General features: G+C 39.5%; 1 protein-coding gene across 1 annotated transcript; it reads right to left on the bottom strand.

Annotated features, from left to right (window-relative positions):
• Window positions 1-1,945: 1,945 nt before the first annotated feature.
• LOC137258135 (uncharacterized) lies at window positions 1,946-16,351 on the bottom strand. The gene is made up of 11 exons (XM_067795700.1): window positions 16,288-16,351; window positions 13,641-15,326; window positions 12,219-12,369; window positions 9,584-9,834; window positions 8,879-8,971; window positions 7,850-7,991; window positions 7,043-7,207; window positions 6,187-6,382; window positions 5,558-5,673; window positions 3,429-4,060; window positions 1,946-2,531 (listed from the first exon to the last, which is right to left on the bottom strand). The coding sequence occupies exons 1-11, from the start codon at window positions 16,343-16,345 to the stop codon at window positions 2,500-2,502; spliced, it is 3,522 nt and encodes a 1,173-aa protein (XP_067651801.1). The 5' UTR covers window positions 16,346-16,351; the 3' UTR covers window positions 1,946-2,499.
• Window positions 16,352-16,388: the final 37 nt, after the last annotated feature.

The following is a 16,388-nucleotide window of genomic DNA, read 5'->3' as shown; positions in this document are numbered from 1 at the left end:
ACAAACAACCAGCCACTCTCGTACAACACATCATCTCCACACATCTTCACAACAGGAAACATGTCTACAGTGTCCTTTACCACTGAATATACAAGTTAGTTTACCCGTCCAAATCATTTAACAAACTTGGACCATGTTCAGCAATGCCAATACAGAGACACAAATAATCACTTTTCGTTACAAATAATTTACATAATATTATACACACTCACACTGTCTTGAAATATAAGTTTCTCATCACAAACACTGCATGTAACAAGAAACAGCATGAATGACAACTTCACCAACAATCTGATACACATACTTGGTCCATGCATACTTCATAAGCGTCGACAGCAAAATGTGGCTCAAGTGCTCATGCTTCATAGCAGAGCTAGTATCTGCACAGATATTTGACTCTAATGTATACAGAAGTTTTTCGTCATGCACTTTCTTGCTTCCATAAAGCGCTAGAATGACAGTCCTTGGTTAAAGGGGCACTGATGCGGAGCGAATAATGCTTCTCGCCAACGGTCTAATTATGAAAGCAGACCGCAAATTGGTCAGCGCCCACTCCTTCGACCGTGACGGACAAAGGAACTGGGCACCTGTCCATATTAGCAGAATTTCTTCACCTAAACAGTCAGGAGGCCGGATGCCCATCACATGCCATTTGTTTAAAATATCCATGATATTCCTTGTCTGATCGTAACCATATATCCCAGCAGTGTAGTTCTTTTCGGATGCTTGGATGGTATACTTACTGATCCAATTTGATCCTATTTCTGTGTTTTTAACCTCGATATTTAATCATGTTACATGCAAATATGATGTCTACAGGCACGTAGCAAGCCATTTGTTTCAGTACGGAAGATTGCAAAGCTTTATATTTAGGTAGTTTTGAGTGTTGGTTGAGCTGTGATAGCAAATAGCATACGTAAATTCTGGTAGCTATAGTAGCTACAATGGTTTATTATTTATGATAATAAAACACACAGTTGATTTATTTGAATTCGTAAACAAAAAAAAAACGATGACTTTGCCTTTGGTAGAGAAATCTGAAAATTGTCTTACGTAAAAAAAACTTATTTCACCTATTTACCAAAGTACACAGCAAATGCCTGTGTGTATTCCTTATGTAACGAAATTCCGTTGGTATCCTCAAAACAGTTTCGGCCCATAAGTGTTTTCAGGCTGCGACACAGAGATTACATCTTCCTTGCTGTAACTCACGTTTGATGGTGTAAACCTACACGTGTCATTTGTCATCATTCTCTTGATGGTCAATTCATGAATTTATAACAGGTATAATTAGTAGCAACACCACTTCGGTTACTCAACACAGGTTCCCATTTGGCATTTCTCCTGTCTGGAGTAAATACTCAACATTATAAATTAAGGTCTGTAATGGCAAATGTGTTGTATGTTATGTAATATGTGCATGTAAGTGATGCAAGAGGGTTTATCAGCTGAGTTACAAAAACAAACATCGATCAAAGGATTAACCGATAACACACTGATTGATTAATTACTTTTATCTTCTAGCGGATTTGTCAAAAGGCAGAGTGTGTAGATGACTACACCCTGTCGTAAAGTGTGAGTGCAAAAACAACATCCTCCCTTCAAAGAATTAACCACCCTTGCGTTGATTGATTGATTGCTCAATATTGGTTAACTAAATTACTTAGAATAATGGACATCATACAATTAGTTGCCAGGTGTGCTATCTTGGGAGACCAATCAGAGGTTTATCTAGTTTTCACCAACGAAAGACGTGAAACGATGTGTTACTTTTTCGCAAACTAGACAGTTGTAAGACACGCGACATAGAGCAGGATTATTTACCAGCTGCAGATGAATGGAATACGATTTCTTTTACGTGGATATTGATGGATACATTCCTGAACAAGGTAGTAGCCTGACATTGTTGCTATATTATTAGTCTGTTTTACATTCATTATTTGCATTTTGTTTTAATTTATTTGTTGTAGCATTCAGCAGAATCTGTATGACAGAAAACACACACTAGATCGCGTATGTGTGTGAAATAGGATCCACATTGGCAATCTATACACTGTATAAATGTTGCTGTTATGTTAGAAATTTACTATGAGTATAAGCAAATCGTGTGTTCTTTTATTAATTTTCAGAATCATACAAATACGACAATAAACTAATTAGGGTTATGAGACAAAATATAGAGACGTGCATTGGCTTCGTTATTTTTCCGTCCTAATAGTTTTTTACCATTTCTACCACTGGCAGATGATTAACCTTCAAAGTGTTTCATTTGTTTTCCTAATACATTTGTAATGAAGTACAAATGACTTCACCTCAGTTGATCTGTCTATAATTAAACTATCAATTGCGCTTACGGACTGCGCAGCAGAGGTCACGAACCAGTCACGAATTCTGTGATATCATCCGGGTACTCACGGAAGAAAAACAATAACAAAAGTTTACACCAGTCCACGGAAATTGCTCCGCATCAGTGCCCCTTTAAGTACAGTCGGTGAATCATCACAAGCGAGGCCGGATGTGTAGTGAAGACTCTGAAACATGCGGAAAAGAATTTTGAGACAACTTATCCTTGGTAATTTGATGATTGAAGTAACATGATTAACAAGGGGGGAAAACAGTATGCTCATATCACGGTATGGTATGTATTGTGGTACAACTACAAGACCTTTATTTTGGACCGTTTCGGTTCAGTACATGAAATATGATCATGCAGAACGGTTCAGTACATGAAATATGATCATGCAGAAAACAGACAAGAAGAGCCAAATCTAGACAGATTTGACAAAATGGTTTGACATTTAGACTCTTTTTAAAAGGTATAAAATGGTTAACAAAATGACAGTACGAAAACTGAAAATACTGATTTCTTTAAATGCATTACAGCATACATAACTGGAGGGAAAACACTGCAGTTCTACTAATACCATGGTAAACACTTTCATCGTATGTTTAATAACATGTTATTATTAGATCCATAAAAAACATTGTGTTGACAATACGTTTGTGTTCACATAAAACATTTATCCAAAAACATGGATTAAAAACCTATTAACAACAGAGGGAATGATGATTTGGGCGTAAAGGACCCCTGACTACCCCCTGCATGGTAGAGGAGGCAGCTCTGGATAGGCCCTAAGCTCAGTGTGTTAACCGGAATAACTGGCATCTCATGTAATCTTCAGCTAGCTCATGAGATTTTGCCGTTTAGAATATCTGCTGATGTTCAAAACCTGGGTTCGATTCCCCACATGGGAGCAGTGTGTGAGGCCCATTTCTCGTCTCGCCTGCCATATTGCCAGAATATTGTTAAAAGCAGCCAAAACCCATACTCACTCACTAGCATATCTGCCCTTTTCAAGTATCTGCAAGATTAGAATTGTTGGTGTTGCATGAAGAGATGTAACACAATCCATAATCACATAACTCACCTGTGCTGGACTGTCCTCCATCTGACTTGCTCCCGAGGTTTTCCTCATTCATACTGATATCTGCAAGGGATATGAACGAAGGCAACTTCTCTGGAGAAGGGGAGTTGGGATCGTCTGTCTGAACACACATGTCTGATGTGGTCTGAACACAAGCTTCTGCTGTGGTTTTCATGCCATTTGCTGGAACACCACGGTCACCTGATGTTGTATCGCTGTTCGCAACCTCTGTTGGTGCCGTCAGAGTCTTCTGTTCTGATCCAGCATCATTTGCCTTTCCATCAGCAGTGACTGATGATGAGGAACGTGTACTCTCACTGTCAAGAGTGCTGTGCTTGGACACATTCACAGAATCAATTTCAGACCTATCTTCAAGTACAGGAGCAGTACTGGGCCCAGACTGGGAATCTATTAACGTGCCAGCAGTTGAGGTTAAATCCTGCAAATTATCACATACCATGGTAGAGGCATCAACAGATGTCTTTTGACTAGAGCCTATATATGTGTTTGTGCTTCCAACTGCCTTTACTGTCTCTCTGGCAGTAACATCAGCAGTCATTGAAGTTGTTTGATCTGAAGCAGGTGTCACATCCTCAGTTTGTCTCTGTTCGCCACTCTTTGGTGAACCATTTGACCTGAAAATAGCATGATATCCGTTAATGCTGGAGTGACTGATCGAGTAATTGTCAGTTGATTGATCTCACTTGATCAGTAAGTATCGTCAATCATCTCGATCGTGGTATTAATCAGTGCCTGTTTCATTTCCACAATGTTACGACCACTGTCCTATTGTTGTCCACATGAGTTTAGCAGGGTTTATAATTACAACAGATCAATGATGGACTACTGAGCTCCAATTATCAATCTGCGCATTGTGAGCAAAAACCATCACTATAATCCATACAAAAATTCTGTACCAGCCAACAGCAGATAACCTGATCACAGACCAAGAAACACAGCCCTGCAAAATCTTCATGGGACAAAATATTTTAAGCATTGTTAGACAAATAACATTAAGAAGGAGGCATGGTCATCAATATCCCCCACCACAGTGTTTTGATCCAATTCTGTTCCTGGTTTTTATCTCCATCAAGACATTCACGTCCTGAAAACGCAAAAATTTGTTTTTCCGATCTTTAACGATTTCTGGGAAAATCTGTCCCCATTGGGGATACCATGCACTGAGTCAAAAAACCCATGACAAGGGCCATAACTCTGTTTGCAAATTGCAAAACAGTTTCAGTTTCCCTCCATCATGCATGATGAAAGCACACATCAAAAAAGGGTGTCCTTTTTCAGAAAAATCAGTTTCCACATCTTGGACAAATGGATAGATGGAGCTCAAACTGATATCCCCCTCCCACTTGATGGCAGGGGATAATAAACATCAATCAAACCTTAAAACACATTGGACACCTTAGGACTGTTTGTTGATGACCATGCCACTGAGTATTGTTCCAGCTATAAAACAGAGGTCTGTAAACTATCAAGTCTTGATCAGAAAATATAGAGCTTGACATCACATTGACCTGCATAATTGAACAAGAAGCAGTCTTGATGACCAAATCTCTTTTGTCACCTGTTGCGAACAACATGAGCTTGTGAAGAACAATTCCAACACCAATACTCAAGCTCTATCAACTGTGGCCTCTAAATAATTGATCAGTCAGCATTACAGCTGCAATGATATATCATAGTATCGACAATCGTGATATTTTTTCAGATGATAAATAGATATCGATACCTTTTTCATATCGTGATATGTATTGTTGACCTAATAATGGTTAATTTTCATCAGAAATTGACGGTTATGCTAAACTTTACACTGTTACTTGATATCAAAATATACGTTTTTAAAGAAAATAACTAAATATAGCATATCATGATGTGAATCAAACTGTATCGTATCATTCCAAGATGTCACAAATTATCATCACACCTCTTGTCAGCATGCCACTGGTTGACATGAGCAATAATTCAAACCATTATAGCAAAGTCGCTCGATCAGCCAGACATGGCCTTCCTTGGCAAAAATATTCTAGGAACGCAAACTTTACATACTGGAATCATAGGGAAAAATAGACCTGCATCGTCAGACTGTCAAAGGCCGTAACAATGTGGGGCTACGTTACCTGTTCGTCTGTAGTCTCTTGGCACTTCTCTTGTGCAGCATGGGGCACTTCTTGCCTCGAGGACACGACCCTGATTCAGCAAATGTTGGACATCTCAGGGTGTGCTTCTTTGAACACTAGAAACAGAGATGTCAAATCATGCAGTGTTATCACCATTACCAGCGTCTGATACACTGTTTTCTATCACTATCAAAATATGGCTCATGGTTACATGTACATTACTCCAAAACCCTGAATTGGAAAGCATTATATGTTTCACACTGGTCATTGGATTGTAATGATTGTATAGATGTTTTTCTCTTTACCCAGAGGGCTAGCCACCATCATGACGTAATCAGTCATGCAACACAGTAACAAACATTCACCCACCAACAATTTGACCATATTGAATCAATGACTTGTTTTATTGTTGTTTCATGCCAGACTCTGCAATATTCCAGCCATACAGCAGCGGTCCGTATATAATCAAGTCTGGAGCAGACAATCCAGTGATCAACATCATGAGCATTGATCTACACAACTGAGATTACATCTCTCAGGCAAGTCAGTGAGCCTCACCACCAAATCACTGACAAACTCATACAAATACTATGACAGACTACTAAGAACCCATTCCTGGCAAATCTCACCTGCTCCCCACGTGGACAGAAGCCGCGAACAAAATCTTGGCACACCTCTGCATCTTTGCTGACCTTGACATGTAAGTAAGGGCAGTTGTCACGGTTACACAAGCCACGTAAGAAGTACGAGCACACTGGCATCTTATCCCGTGCCACTTTGTGTGAGAAGGGACAGGAATCCACCTTGCATGTTCCCCGAAGAAACCTGCAACAGTCACTCACACTGTAGCTCACTTAATCCATTACATGACATGAGCCTGGACCAGACAATCCAGTGATCAACAGCATGAGCACTGATCCATGCAACTGGAGTACAATGACATGTCAACCAGGTCTGACCACCTGATCCCTTCAGTCACCTCTTACAGCAAGCATGGGTACAACACAATACAACACAATGTTCTTTAAAAATTAAAAAATATAAGATTCCAAAGCCACTGAGACGTAATTCATTATGTTAAATGAAGGTGGCAGGATGTTTCCTTTATAGAGGACAGATTGGGTGGGGAAGTGGGTGTGTCTGCCAAGAGGCAGATAGGAATATCTCCAACTAGTAATTCAATGTACAAAACTTAAACTAGCATTTCTCAGTGTGATGGCATGGTTTTGAGGATTATACATTATGATTTGTGTTCATTATAATCACAACTCGAAACCTTAGCACATATGATAATAAATCGATCACTAATTAGTCAAGAGCATCTAAATGGCTGCACCAAATATCTAGTACAAATTACATTTGATGTTTCAGGACAAATTCATAAAGATATTTCACTCAATTATATCAGACAAATTTGGTTCATCTTCAAGATATCATCATGGATCTTCCACAATAATAATAGGTGACATGTGTTATCACTCCTACCGTGTACAGACAGCAACTTTGCTTGGATCATGCTTATAAGGACACCTTGTTCCCAGCCTGCACCGACCAAACTTGTTATAGAAGACACAGTAACCATTCACAGACTTGGTGTTGTCCTTATGCAGGCTGTTTGTCGCAGCTATGATGACTCGACTCTTCACTCGACTAAAGTACAAAGGAGAAACACACAGGTAAGTACTGAAAGCTTAAACCTGTGCCTTCGCATTATGACAGACAGCTCTCAGTGTTAGACACAATAAGTGAGCTAGTTCAAAAAATTATGAAAAACTGTATACTTCTTTGATGGACATTTTAGGAGTTTGTGTTTAACTGACAGACATGGGATATTATTACTCGCCTGTGGAAGATATGTAATATTACACTAGTATACTACCGCTAGATGTATGACATCATAATGGTTCACAGTTATGACATCACAATGCTAATATTGCTGTCACAGTGGTACTGGACCTTGCTTAACTCGCAGAAAGCTGAGTCATCATACTATAGGCAATTTCACCACAGTTTCTGTCAATTTATGTTGGAGAATAATAAACAGAATACTAGAATCGCTTCCATGAAATACCATTTTTATTGAACTTGTGAAAGATTCAGCATCAAACTCGCTTTCAATCGTTTGATACCAAATCATTAACTCGTTTGACAAAAATGGTATTACATGGAAGGTTGTTTAGTATCCTCGATTACTACTCAAAAGAAGTTAAACATTCACACATATCCATGGTAACCATGGTAACATATTTTTAGGACCTGAAGCAATGAAGCATTTTGCCAAGACAACATTACCTAGCAACAGCTCTGGTTCGGACTGTTGTAGATCGTACAAGGGTCCCTGGTTTCGTCTGTATGAATGTAACTCCACCAATGTCCACGCGTTTGATCTCGGCTCTGTGCTGCTTCCTACCAACAGACTTGGTCGGGGACTGGGCTGTAAGAGAGATACATCAGCATGAAAGTTTGTTTCATTTACTCAGTTAGCTGTATTTTCTGCCTTGATTTCAAATCATGGCTGATATTATGAGCTCTCAAATATTTAATGAGATCCCATGCTGTTACCTATCCTTACCATCTGATCTGATTTCATCATCTCTTATGAAAAGCAACATGTGTTCATCAGGGCTGGTTCCTGTTAGAGCTAGTACCTGTCATCAGATTTCAGGTTTATACATTAGGAATTGTACCTGCTATTCAGAGCTAGCTCTTTACTCAGAGCAAGTAAATGTGTAATCGGGCTATTCCTGTTCATAAGGGTTAGTTCCTGTTGTTAAGAGATAGCTCTTTTTCATCAGAGCAAGTAAATGTGTAATCGGGCTATTCCTGTTCATAAGGGTTAGTTCCTGTTGTTAAGAGATAGCTCACTTTCATCAGAGCAAGTAAATATGTAATCGGGCTATTCCTGTTCATAAGGGTTAGTTCCTGTTGTTAAGAGATAGCTCACTTTCATCAGAGCAAGTAACTGTAATCAGGGCTACTGTTCATCAGGGTTACCTCCATTTCATCTTGATTAGTTCATCTTTGTGAGGAAGAGCTGTATTCATCTTGGTTATATCATATTTAGATGGGCTAGTTCATTCCCATTGAGTTTATCAGGCCACATTCAGAACAAAGATCATGTTCATCACAGCTAGTTAATAACCATCAGCGTTAGATCCTGTTCATCTGATTACTAGTCACTGAGGCTAATGAACTTTTCATGTTTATGTCTGTACGGGCATCACAACAGTATCATCAGGCTCAAAGAGTTTGAGATAACAAAAAACAAATGCAAAAAGTACATTAATCAGCAAGGACATAAGCAAAGGCAAAGGCACTTACTCTGGTCAATACGCTGCAGACTGCGTCCTGAGGAATCCATACGGAACTTGACTCCCCTCACAGAGATGGTTTTCATTGCAGCTGCATTCAGCTCTGTCGAAGAATGAACCACAATATACATGACCTTGTCACACAGTAATGACAGCGGTACACATGGCACAGCTCACTTTCAGTGTGTACATTCTCAGTTGAATATAAATGAAGTCCATAGAGTGTGTGAGTGTGTAAGTATGTTTTTACGCTGCTTTTAGCAATATTCCAGAATTATCATGGCGACGGACACCAAAATTGGGCTTCATATCAAAGACAAGGTATTCTCATTTACCACACTACTTTTGAAAATTTTACTGCTGACATTGTAGAAACATGTTTGGGAATGCCTCCCAATATTACGACTTGTAACAAGATTTATGAATTCATGAATCGTGAGCTGTATTCTAGTCTTATCTTGGTGTCGCCTTGACATGGCAGGAAAGTTAGTGTAATGAAGTACTCAGATGATTATCACTTTGGTTGTAGACAGAACAAGAAACATGAACCTGGGATGGGCAAACCAGGATTCAAATCCAGAATAGGTTCCTAGCATGTACCGCGACACTTTAACTATGCAACTCAGGCTCTGGAATCTTCTTTTCATAATACATGAGTCTCATGGTGACCTTCTCCTACTATACCTGTAATGTCAATCTCCAATCACATACTCACGTTTGACAACAACTGATCTCTTCTTGCCAGTGAGGGGTTGGGTTTTTGTTCCCCTTACCGTTGCTGCCAGAGCTTTCTGAGGGGGTACTGCTTTGGTCAGAGTGGTACTGGAAGACTTATATAGTATGCCATTAATGAGAACATGTCTGGAGGAGGAGCTCTGCCTTGGGCCATCTTTAATGGCCAGCCTTGGACTGTCTTTAATGGCTAGTCTTCTCACAGTGGCTTTTTGACGGCGATCAAATTTCAGTCTGAAGAAGAGAGTTATTCATGTTAATTTTAACCGCAATATATTAATAAGCACTAGTTGACAAAGTGACAATTGACATTATCATGTTATTGAGTGAGTGAGGAGGGTTCTATGCCATTTTTAAATCATGACAAAGAATACCAGGAATTGGCTTCATGCATGAGGGGAATCTAACATTGGTTTATATATTGATTAGCAAACACTATAACTACTAGTGATGCAACAAAATCAGGGCCTCATTCCTCAAGACAATCATTACACTACGAAAGTCGTAAGTCAATGTTACAGCATGGGAGTTACGACTATAGTAGCACTACAATCACCTAGAGGAATGGGGCCCAGGACTGTAGTATAATTTATCATATTGTACATTATTCATGGCAAAAGGTTAATGTTTCACTAGTTTCAGTTGTTTGTTTGGTGTTTGACGCCACACAAAGCAATATTCCAGCCATATGGTGGCAATCTATAAATAATGAAGTCTAGACCAGACAATCCTGTGATCAACAGTGCTGTAACGATATATCATAGTATCCATAATTGTGACATTTATTGGACGATAAATATATTGATACTTTTTTCGCATAGTGATTAAGAAATACAGTTCGTTCTACCACCATGTATAGTGTAATAAAGCACACTTTCACCCTGAACTATTATAACGTTAAAGCACTCTGACGCAAGCGTCCTCGTGCTTTAACTATAACAATTCAGGAAGAAAATATGCTTTATTACACTAAACATGGCGGTAGAGTGAACTGTATTTCTTTTCTAAGATGCCGTATTCAATGACTTCTAAGCCTAATTTCGATTAATCTATGGCAGAAAACAAACGACGGTGTCTGTGACCTAAATTAAGAATCCTCACACAGGGCTAACTGACGCGCTGTTATTTTAACGTGTCAGCCCTCTACGTTAAGACAAAGGTTACTAGAAAAACAAATGATGAACAGTTTGGTGATGGCTTATGTTCGGGTTAAATGTCTTCTCTAGATCATTTTAATTACATCCGTGATTCATTTCTACTACCAACGAACATTTAGATCAGTACATTCAGAGGAAGGTGACAAGTCAAGCGACATTCCACGATTGCATTGTGGGAATATAAACATTGCCAACATTACAGTGCCTCTGTAAGATTTTGAGTCGAACTATGAGACATTTTATCCGTCGGAAAACATAAACGTAATGTTTCCAAAGTGGTGTTGGCTGTGTGGTGCCACTGCAAACCAAGAAACGGGATGCGATGAAGCAGTTTACTGTGGAAGGCTGTACGAGGCGATGGCAGCTGACATTCATCGTGACGTCGGTTACATTGTGACGTAATGCAAAAAAGTTCGATTAAGGCGGGGCAGACTGGAATGGCGCAGTGACGTCAACACATTGTGACGTAATGCAAAAAGTGCACATTATCGTCTGATAAAGTATTGTCGGCGCCTTTAATCTTTCACCGAAGCATCTTAGAATACATATTATTGAGCTAAAACTTGTTAAGTTTCACTAGAAATTAACGTTTATGTCAAAATTTACACTGCTACTTGCTATAAAAAAATATGTTTTTAAGGAAACAACTGAAGATAACATAATGTGATGTCCGTATCATTACAAGACATCGTGATATGTACCATACCATGAAATTTCTGTATCATCACACCTTTAGTGATCAACATCATGAGCATCGACCTACACAATTGGGATACAATGACATAGGAACATGCCATTCCTTAACACGCTCCACATATACAGAGAATCTCGCACAACTGTCTTTTGATATCAAATATATCACCACAAGTTGCTAAAGTTACAAATATCTGTGAGCTTGCCGACAATATTTGTACTTTTATCAATTTGATATCAAAAGACACAAGACACATTCTAGTTATCATTAAAAATCACTCTTTAGTTTTCAATGAAAATGTACAACTCTGAACACGGTACCGCCATTAGACCTGCAGTGCAGTGATGTCATAGCATTGTTCATGATGTCATGGCATTGTTCATGATGTCATGGCATAGTCTGGGCATTGTACAAATCTACTCTCAAACAATATCTCCTGAGGAGCAAAGTTTTGAATGATAAATATACTTCTCATAAAGGTGTGATGATACAGAAAATTCATGAAACGATACGTATCATGATATTTTGAAATGATACGATACAATTTGATTCACATCACGATATGCTATCTTTAGTTATTTTCTTTAAGAACGTGTACTTTGATATCAAGCAACAGTGTTAAGTTTGACATAACTGTTAATTTCTGATGAACATTAACAATTTTAAGGTCAACGATACGTATCACGATATGAAAAAAGTATCACAGACTACAATACATCGTCAGAGTCCTAATATCTCAGTATCACTATGATCACACCAACACTTACCGAGATGCACGGTGCTTGTTGGATCTCCTCAGAAGATGTAACCTCTTCTGCAAAATGTTTTTCATGGTCAGACGAGATTTCTGTTTCCATGACAACCACTGGTGCTTTTTCCAGACTCGTGATGTTGATTGCGGATACCTGCCTGTATAGCCTGCAGTGACAACCATATGCACAATAAGTAAAGTACAAGAAACTCCAATGAAAATGCCCAGTGTGTCTTGGTATATTGTAAACATGATAAATCAAAGCATCTTCAAATTGTCTGTATAACTATCAATAGTGATATCCAAATCATTCAAAGATATTCTCCTAATTGTTGTTAATCAGTGAGTGTTGGATACTGTGATTATCATTATTTGCTCAAACAGTGAAAACTTGATTACCATGTTCATAACTACAATTAGGTAAACAGATATGAATTAGGAGATAATGTGTTGGCCAGATGTTATTGAGTATTTGAAGCATGGGAATACATTTGGAACCGACAACATCAGCCGGAAGTTTCAAATGAAATATTCCATTGACACTGTAAACAAAAAAAGAAAACCAAAGGGTTTTTGCTGTCTGCTCTCATTTACATCGAGTACGGGTACAGCAGCGAAGTGTCATCTGCTGTCCGTTTCAGCTGGTTCCCATGGTAGCATCTGGAGTTGCTCATTTGTGATGTCATTTTAACTTAACGTCACAAATATGATTTGAATGATGACTGTTGATGACACAACAAAACAACTGTTTGCAATGTTTCTGCATGTCAACACATGGTCAATACACTGCTTCCAGGAATTGAATACCATTTGATCATGTTTTTCAACCAAACAGATTACAGAATACGCTTGCACGCACGCACGCACACACGCACCCACGCATTGCCAATTTACACTCATCAAAGGGGTACACAATGTACGCAGTCTAGACTACCAGATGTCCGACTTTCATTGTGAAAGTCGTGGTGGCTGAGCTGGCTAGGCGGCTGACTTTGCGTGCTGGCGATTAGGTGCCTGACTCTGAGGGTGGGGGTTCGAAACATGGAACTCAAACAAAAAAGTACTAGAATCTGTACTTTACTAAGAAAGTGAAATCCCCAATATGACATATGTTGCATTTGACCACTTTCTAAATGGCATCGTGTAATCATAACATCATGAGCATTGATCTAATCAATCGGACCCTCTCATTTCCTGTATCTTATTCTGCACATTTATCAGTGAAGTCAGTTACTTAACTAATGACAGTCACACATACTATTGATAGTTTTTCTTTTCTCAGATAAACAGTTGGAACCCACTGATGGTTTGATACATTGTTACGGCACCACAACTGGCACAGACATATTTTGCTGATTCAAAGGGCATTCAGACTTCATCATTTTGGAAACAGTTCTTGTTCTCAAAATGAGTTTAGATTTGCCACTGAAAGACCTACCTCCAACATGCTGGTACGATGAAGCTGCTTGTGTGTTCCACGGTGCTGCCCTCTGTTGATAGGTCTGCCATAATCTAGGAACTCCTCTCCACATGTAGCGTCTGGGGTACCTGTACATGGTGGGTGGGAGAGCATATCGAGACATGTACCGGGGTACATAGCTGGGTCTGTATCGAGCAGGCTGGATCATGTACTTACTGTTGAAGTAGTTCATCTGTATGCTTCTGTTACCATACATGTCTGACTTTTCTATCTTGTACTTGCTGACAATAGTGTGTGCAGTACCAATACCTGGCACTGTTTTCTGCAGCTTGTACTTACTCATCAACACTTGAGATGTACCTGCCTGCTGAACACTGTGTGTCTGGGCAGCTTGCACTGATTGCTGCATGTTATTCGCCATCACCTGAGACTGAAACCTGGTGTTGACGACTGCTGGGGACATATGTCTATGTAAAGGTTTCACTAAACCGGAACCTGTCAGAGCTGATGTGTGCTGAGAAACCTGACGAGCAGCATGGAATTTGCTCCAAACAGGTGCTGCAGTAATGGGCCTCCCAACTACCTGTTGGGTTGACATGTTCCTAACAAACTGTAGAGGCTGACCAGTTCCATATCTTGACCACACTTTGTTTGTCTGGGCCAGTGGGTGACCTATCACAGAGGAGGCATGCACTGCTGAAATTCCAGAAGCTGGATTCACCATTGCTGACTGCATCCTCATTGCAACTCCCCCAGGTGTAGCAATGGACTGAATGGCAACCTGAGACTGGAAAGCAGCAGGTTGTTGCTGCTGCGGAGGAGGAGGAGGAGGCTGAGTGTTCTGAGAGGTATTCATTAGTTGATTTTGTAGAGCTTGGATCTTGGTTTGTGTTTTTTGTAATTCCTCCATTAATACAGCCATCTGCTGCATTTTAGGTTCTTCATTAGAACTGGAGGCTGATGCAGAATCCCCAGGTCTTGACGGAACCAGGGCAGATCTAGGGTTATCTGGTGTAAGCACATCGTGGGAGGTGGTGTTTGTCTGTAAAGACAGCATTTGTGAAGAAGCAGATACATTTCCAGGTAGCATTCCAGTGTGTGTTGCTTGTGATGCATTGACACATATATCTGCATTATGGCGAGACATCTGCATATAATTAGCACCAATCTTTGCATCTTGTGGAACTCCTTGTCTTTGTAACACATCCTGCTGAAGCATCCGAGCATGTGATAGAAGTTGTTGCTGTTGTTGTTGCTGCTGCTGAACAATAGGCGATCCTATAACATTCCTGATATTATTGGAACTAACGGGTATATTTTGATTGCTTGGTTGGTTTACGTTTGGCTGATAAACTGTCCTGGAATTGTTAATTTGTGTTGGTCTATTAAAGACAGAAGTTCCAGCAGCTCTGTGGGCCTGATGAGAAACAACAGGAGCTGAGTTGGCAAGTGGGAACTGACGATTACCTGCTCCCATCATCACACGAGATGGTGTTGCAACAGCAGTGGTGCGATTGGAAATACCATATGGATGACTTGAAGGAAATCTTGACCGATTATATGTGGGCCTTCCAATATTGAAAGAGTTGTTCCACTGTGGCCGCATCTGACCTCTGACTTGCCCATAGCTTAGTGAAGTTTGAGATGGATGTCTCAAGCCATGAACAGCTGGTTGTCCTGGAGCCCGAGCAGAATTTATCAGATCTGGTGGAAGCAAAAATAATCATTACCAGATCATATCTTTAACAGTGATATTTTCCATTATGTTCTGACATAGGTTAATAATGTTCAATAGGAACACTTCAGAGCATTTAAAATTCTCAGATAAAGTCCCAGATCTTGCATGCTTAAGATCAAATTCCATATTACATGAAAAATATGTACACATTACCAGTTACAAAACATACTGATCATGCAGAAGTCAACACTGGTACAAATGTTTTCACTCCTAATACTGACTGACAAAATAAATGTCATCCTAGTTCTTACTCTTTTGTTTTATTAATTTGGCAAAATTATTCCAAATACAAAATAATTTTTAAACTAGAAAACTGGTCCAATTTTGCATACATTTTACCTAAGACCTGTACAACATTGACACTTTCGAAAACCACCCCCCTGCTGCTTTCCATCCCTGGTTCAATACCGAAGGTGTTCCACTGTAAAATGCATGACACTTTCAGTTTGAACAAATAGTCAGTGATAAAAGTGGAAACATGTTATAGCTTTCTTACAACGATTTCAACTATCCTGTAACAATTCACTATAATTTCCTTGTCATTCTGTAACATGTTGGAGAAGAGGCGGGCGGGGCGTATCTCCATAATGCAATAAATCCGAGTCGACTTACGACAGGTTGTCTTCAGATCTATAGTTATTCCAAACTTAAATAAGATCCGCGTTTCACGTGACAAAGTCAGCTCATATTCCCGTAACTCGAAACAACGGTCGATGTGAGGGCGTCTGTAATAATGAGCGTTCTTGACTACGGAATATACAGCTAATCAAGACATAACGTTAAACAATGACACTGAAGACTGTGGTCATTTATGAACACCTGCACCACAATGTGACCATGACTCACTCGTTGCAGAATCACAGTGCCTGATTGCGTCGCAATAGTGTCTCTACAACCAGTAATAGTAAATAAATTTAATGTACTAACTTGTTAGAAATGCAATTTGTTGACGCAATTTGTCTGCTTCGGATGGAGCAGCGGCCATTTTGACATATTTCCCCTTGCCTCAATCACAAAAGTTGATAACA

This window comes from Haliotis asinina, chromosome 12 (genome assembly GCF_037392515.1).
Source record: "Haliotis asinina isolate JCU_RB_2024 chromosome 12, JCU_Hal_asi_v2, whole genome shotgun sequence".
Classification (NCBI taxonomy): Eukaryota; Metazoa; Mollusca; class Gastropoda; order Lepetellida; family Haliotidae; genus Haliotis; species Haliotis asinina.
This window is presented reverse-complemented; position numbering and strand designations above follow the sequence as displayed.

What these genes read in the sequence shown, in the direction of transcription:
- LOC137258135 (XM_067795700.1), bottom strand. Translation starts at nt 16,345, where the DNA reads ATGGCCGCTGCTCCATCCGAAGCAGACAAATTGCGTCAACAAATTGCA. An exon ending in TCTGCAGCGTATTGACCAGA is followed by an intron (nt 7,992 to 8,878) that starts GTAAGTGCCTTT and finishes TCTCTCTTACAG; the next exon opens with CCCAGTCCCCGACCAAGTCT. An exon ending in CGAACCAGAGCTGTTGCTAG is followed by an intron (nt 7,208 to 7,849) that starts GTAATGTTGTCT and finishes TTTGTACTTTAG; the next exon opens with TCGAGTGAAGAGTCGAGTCA.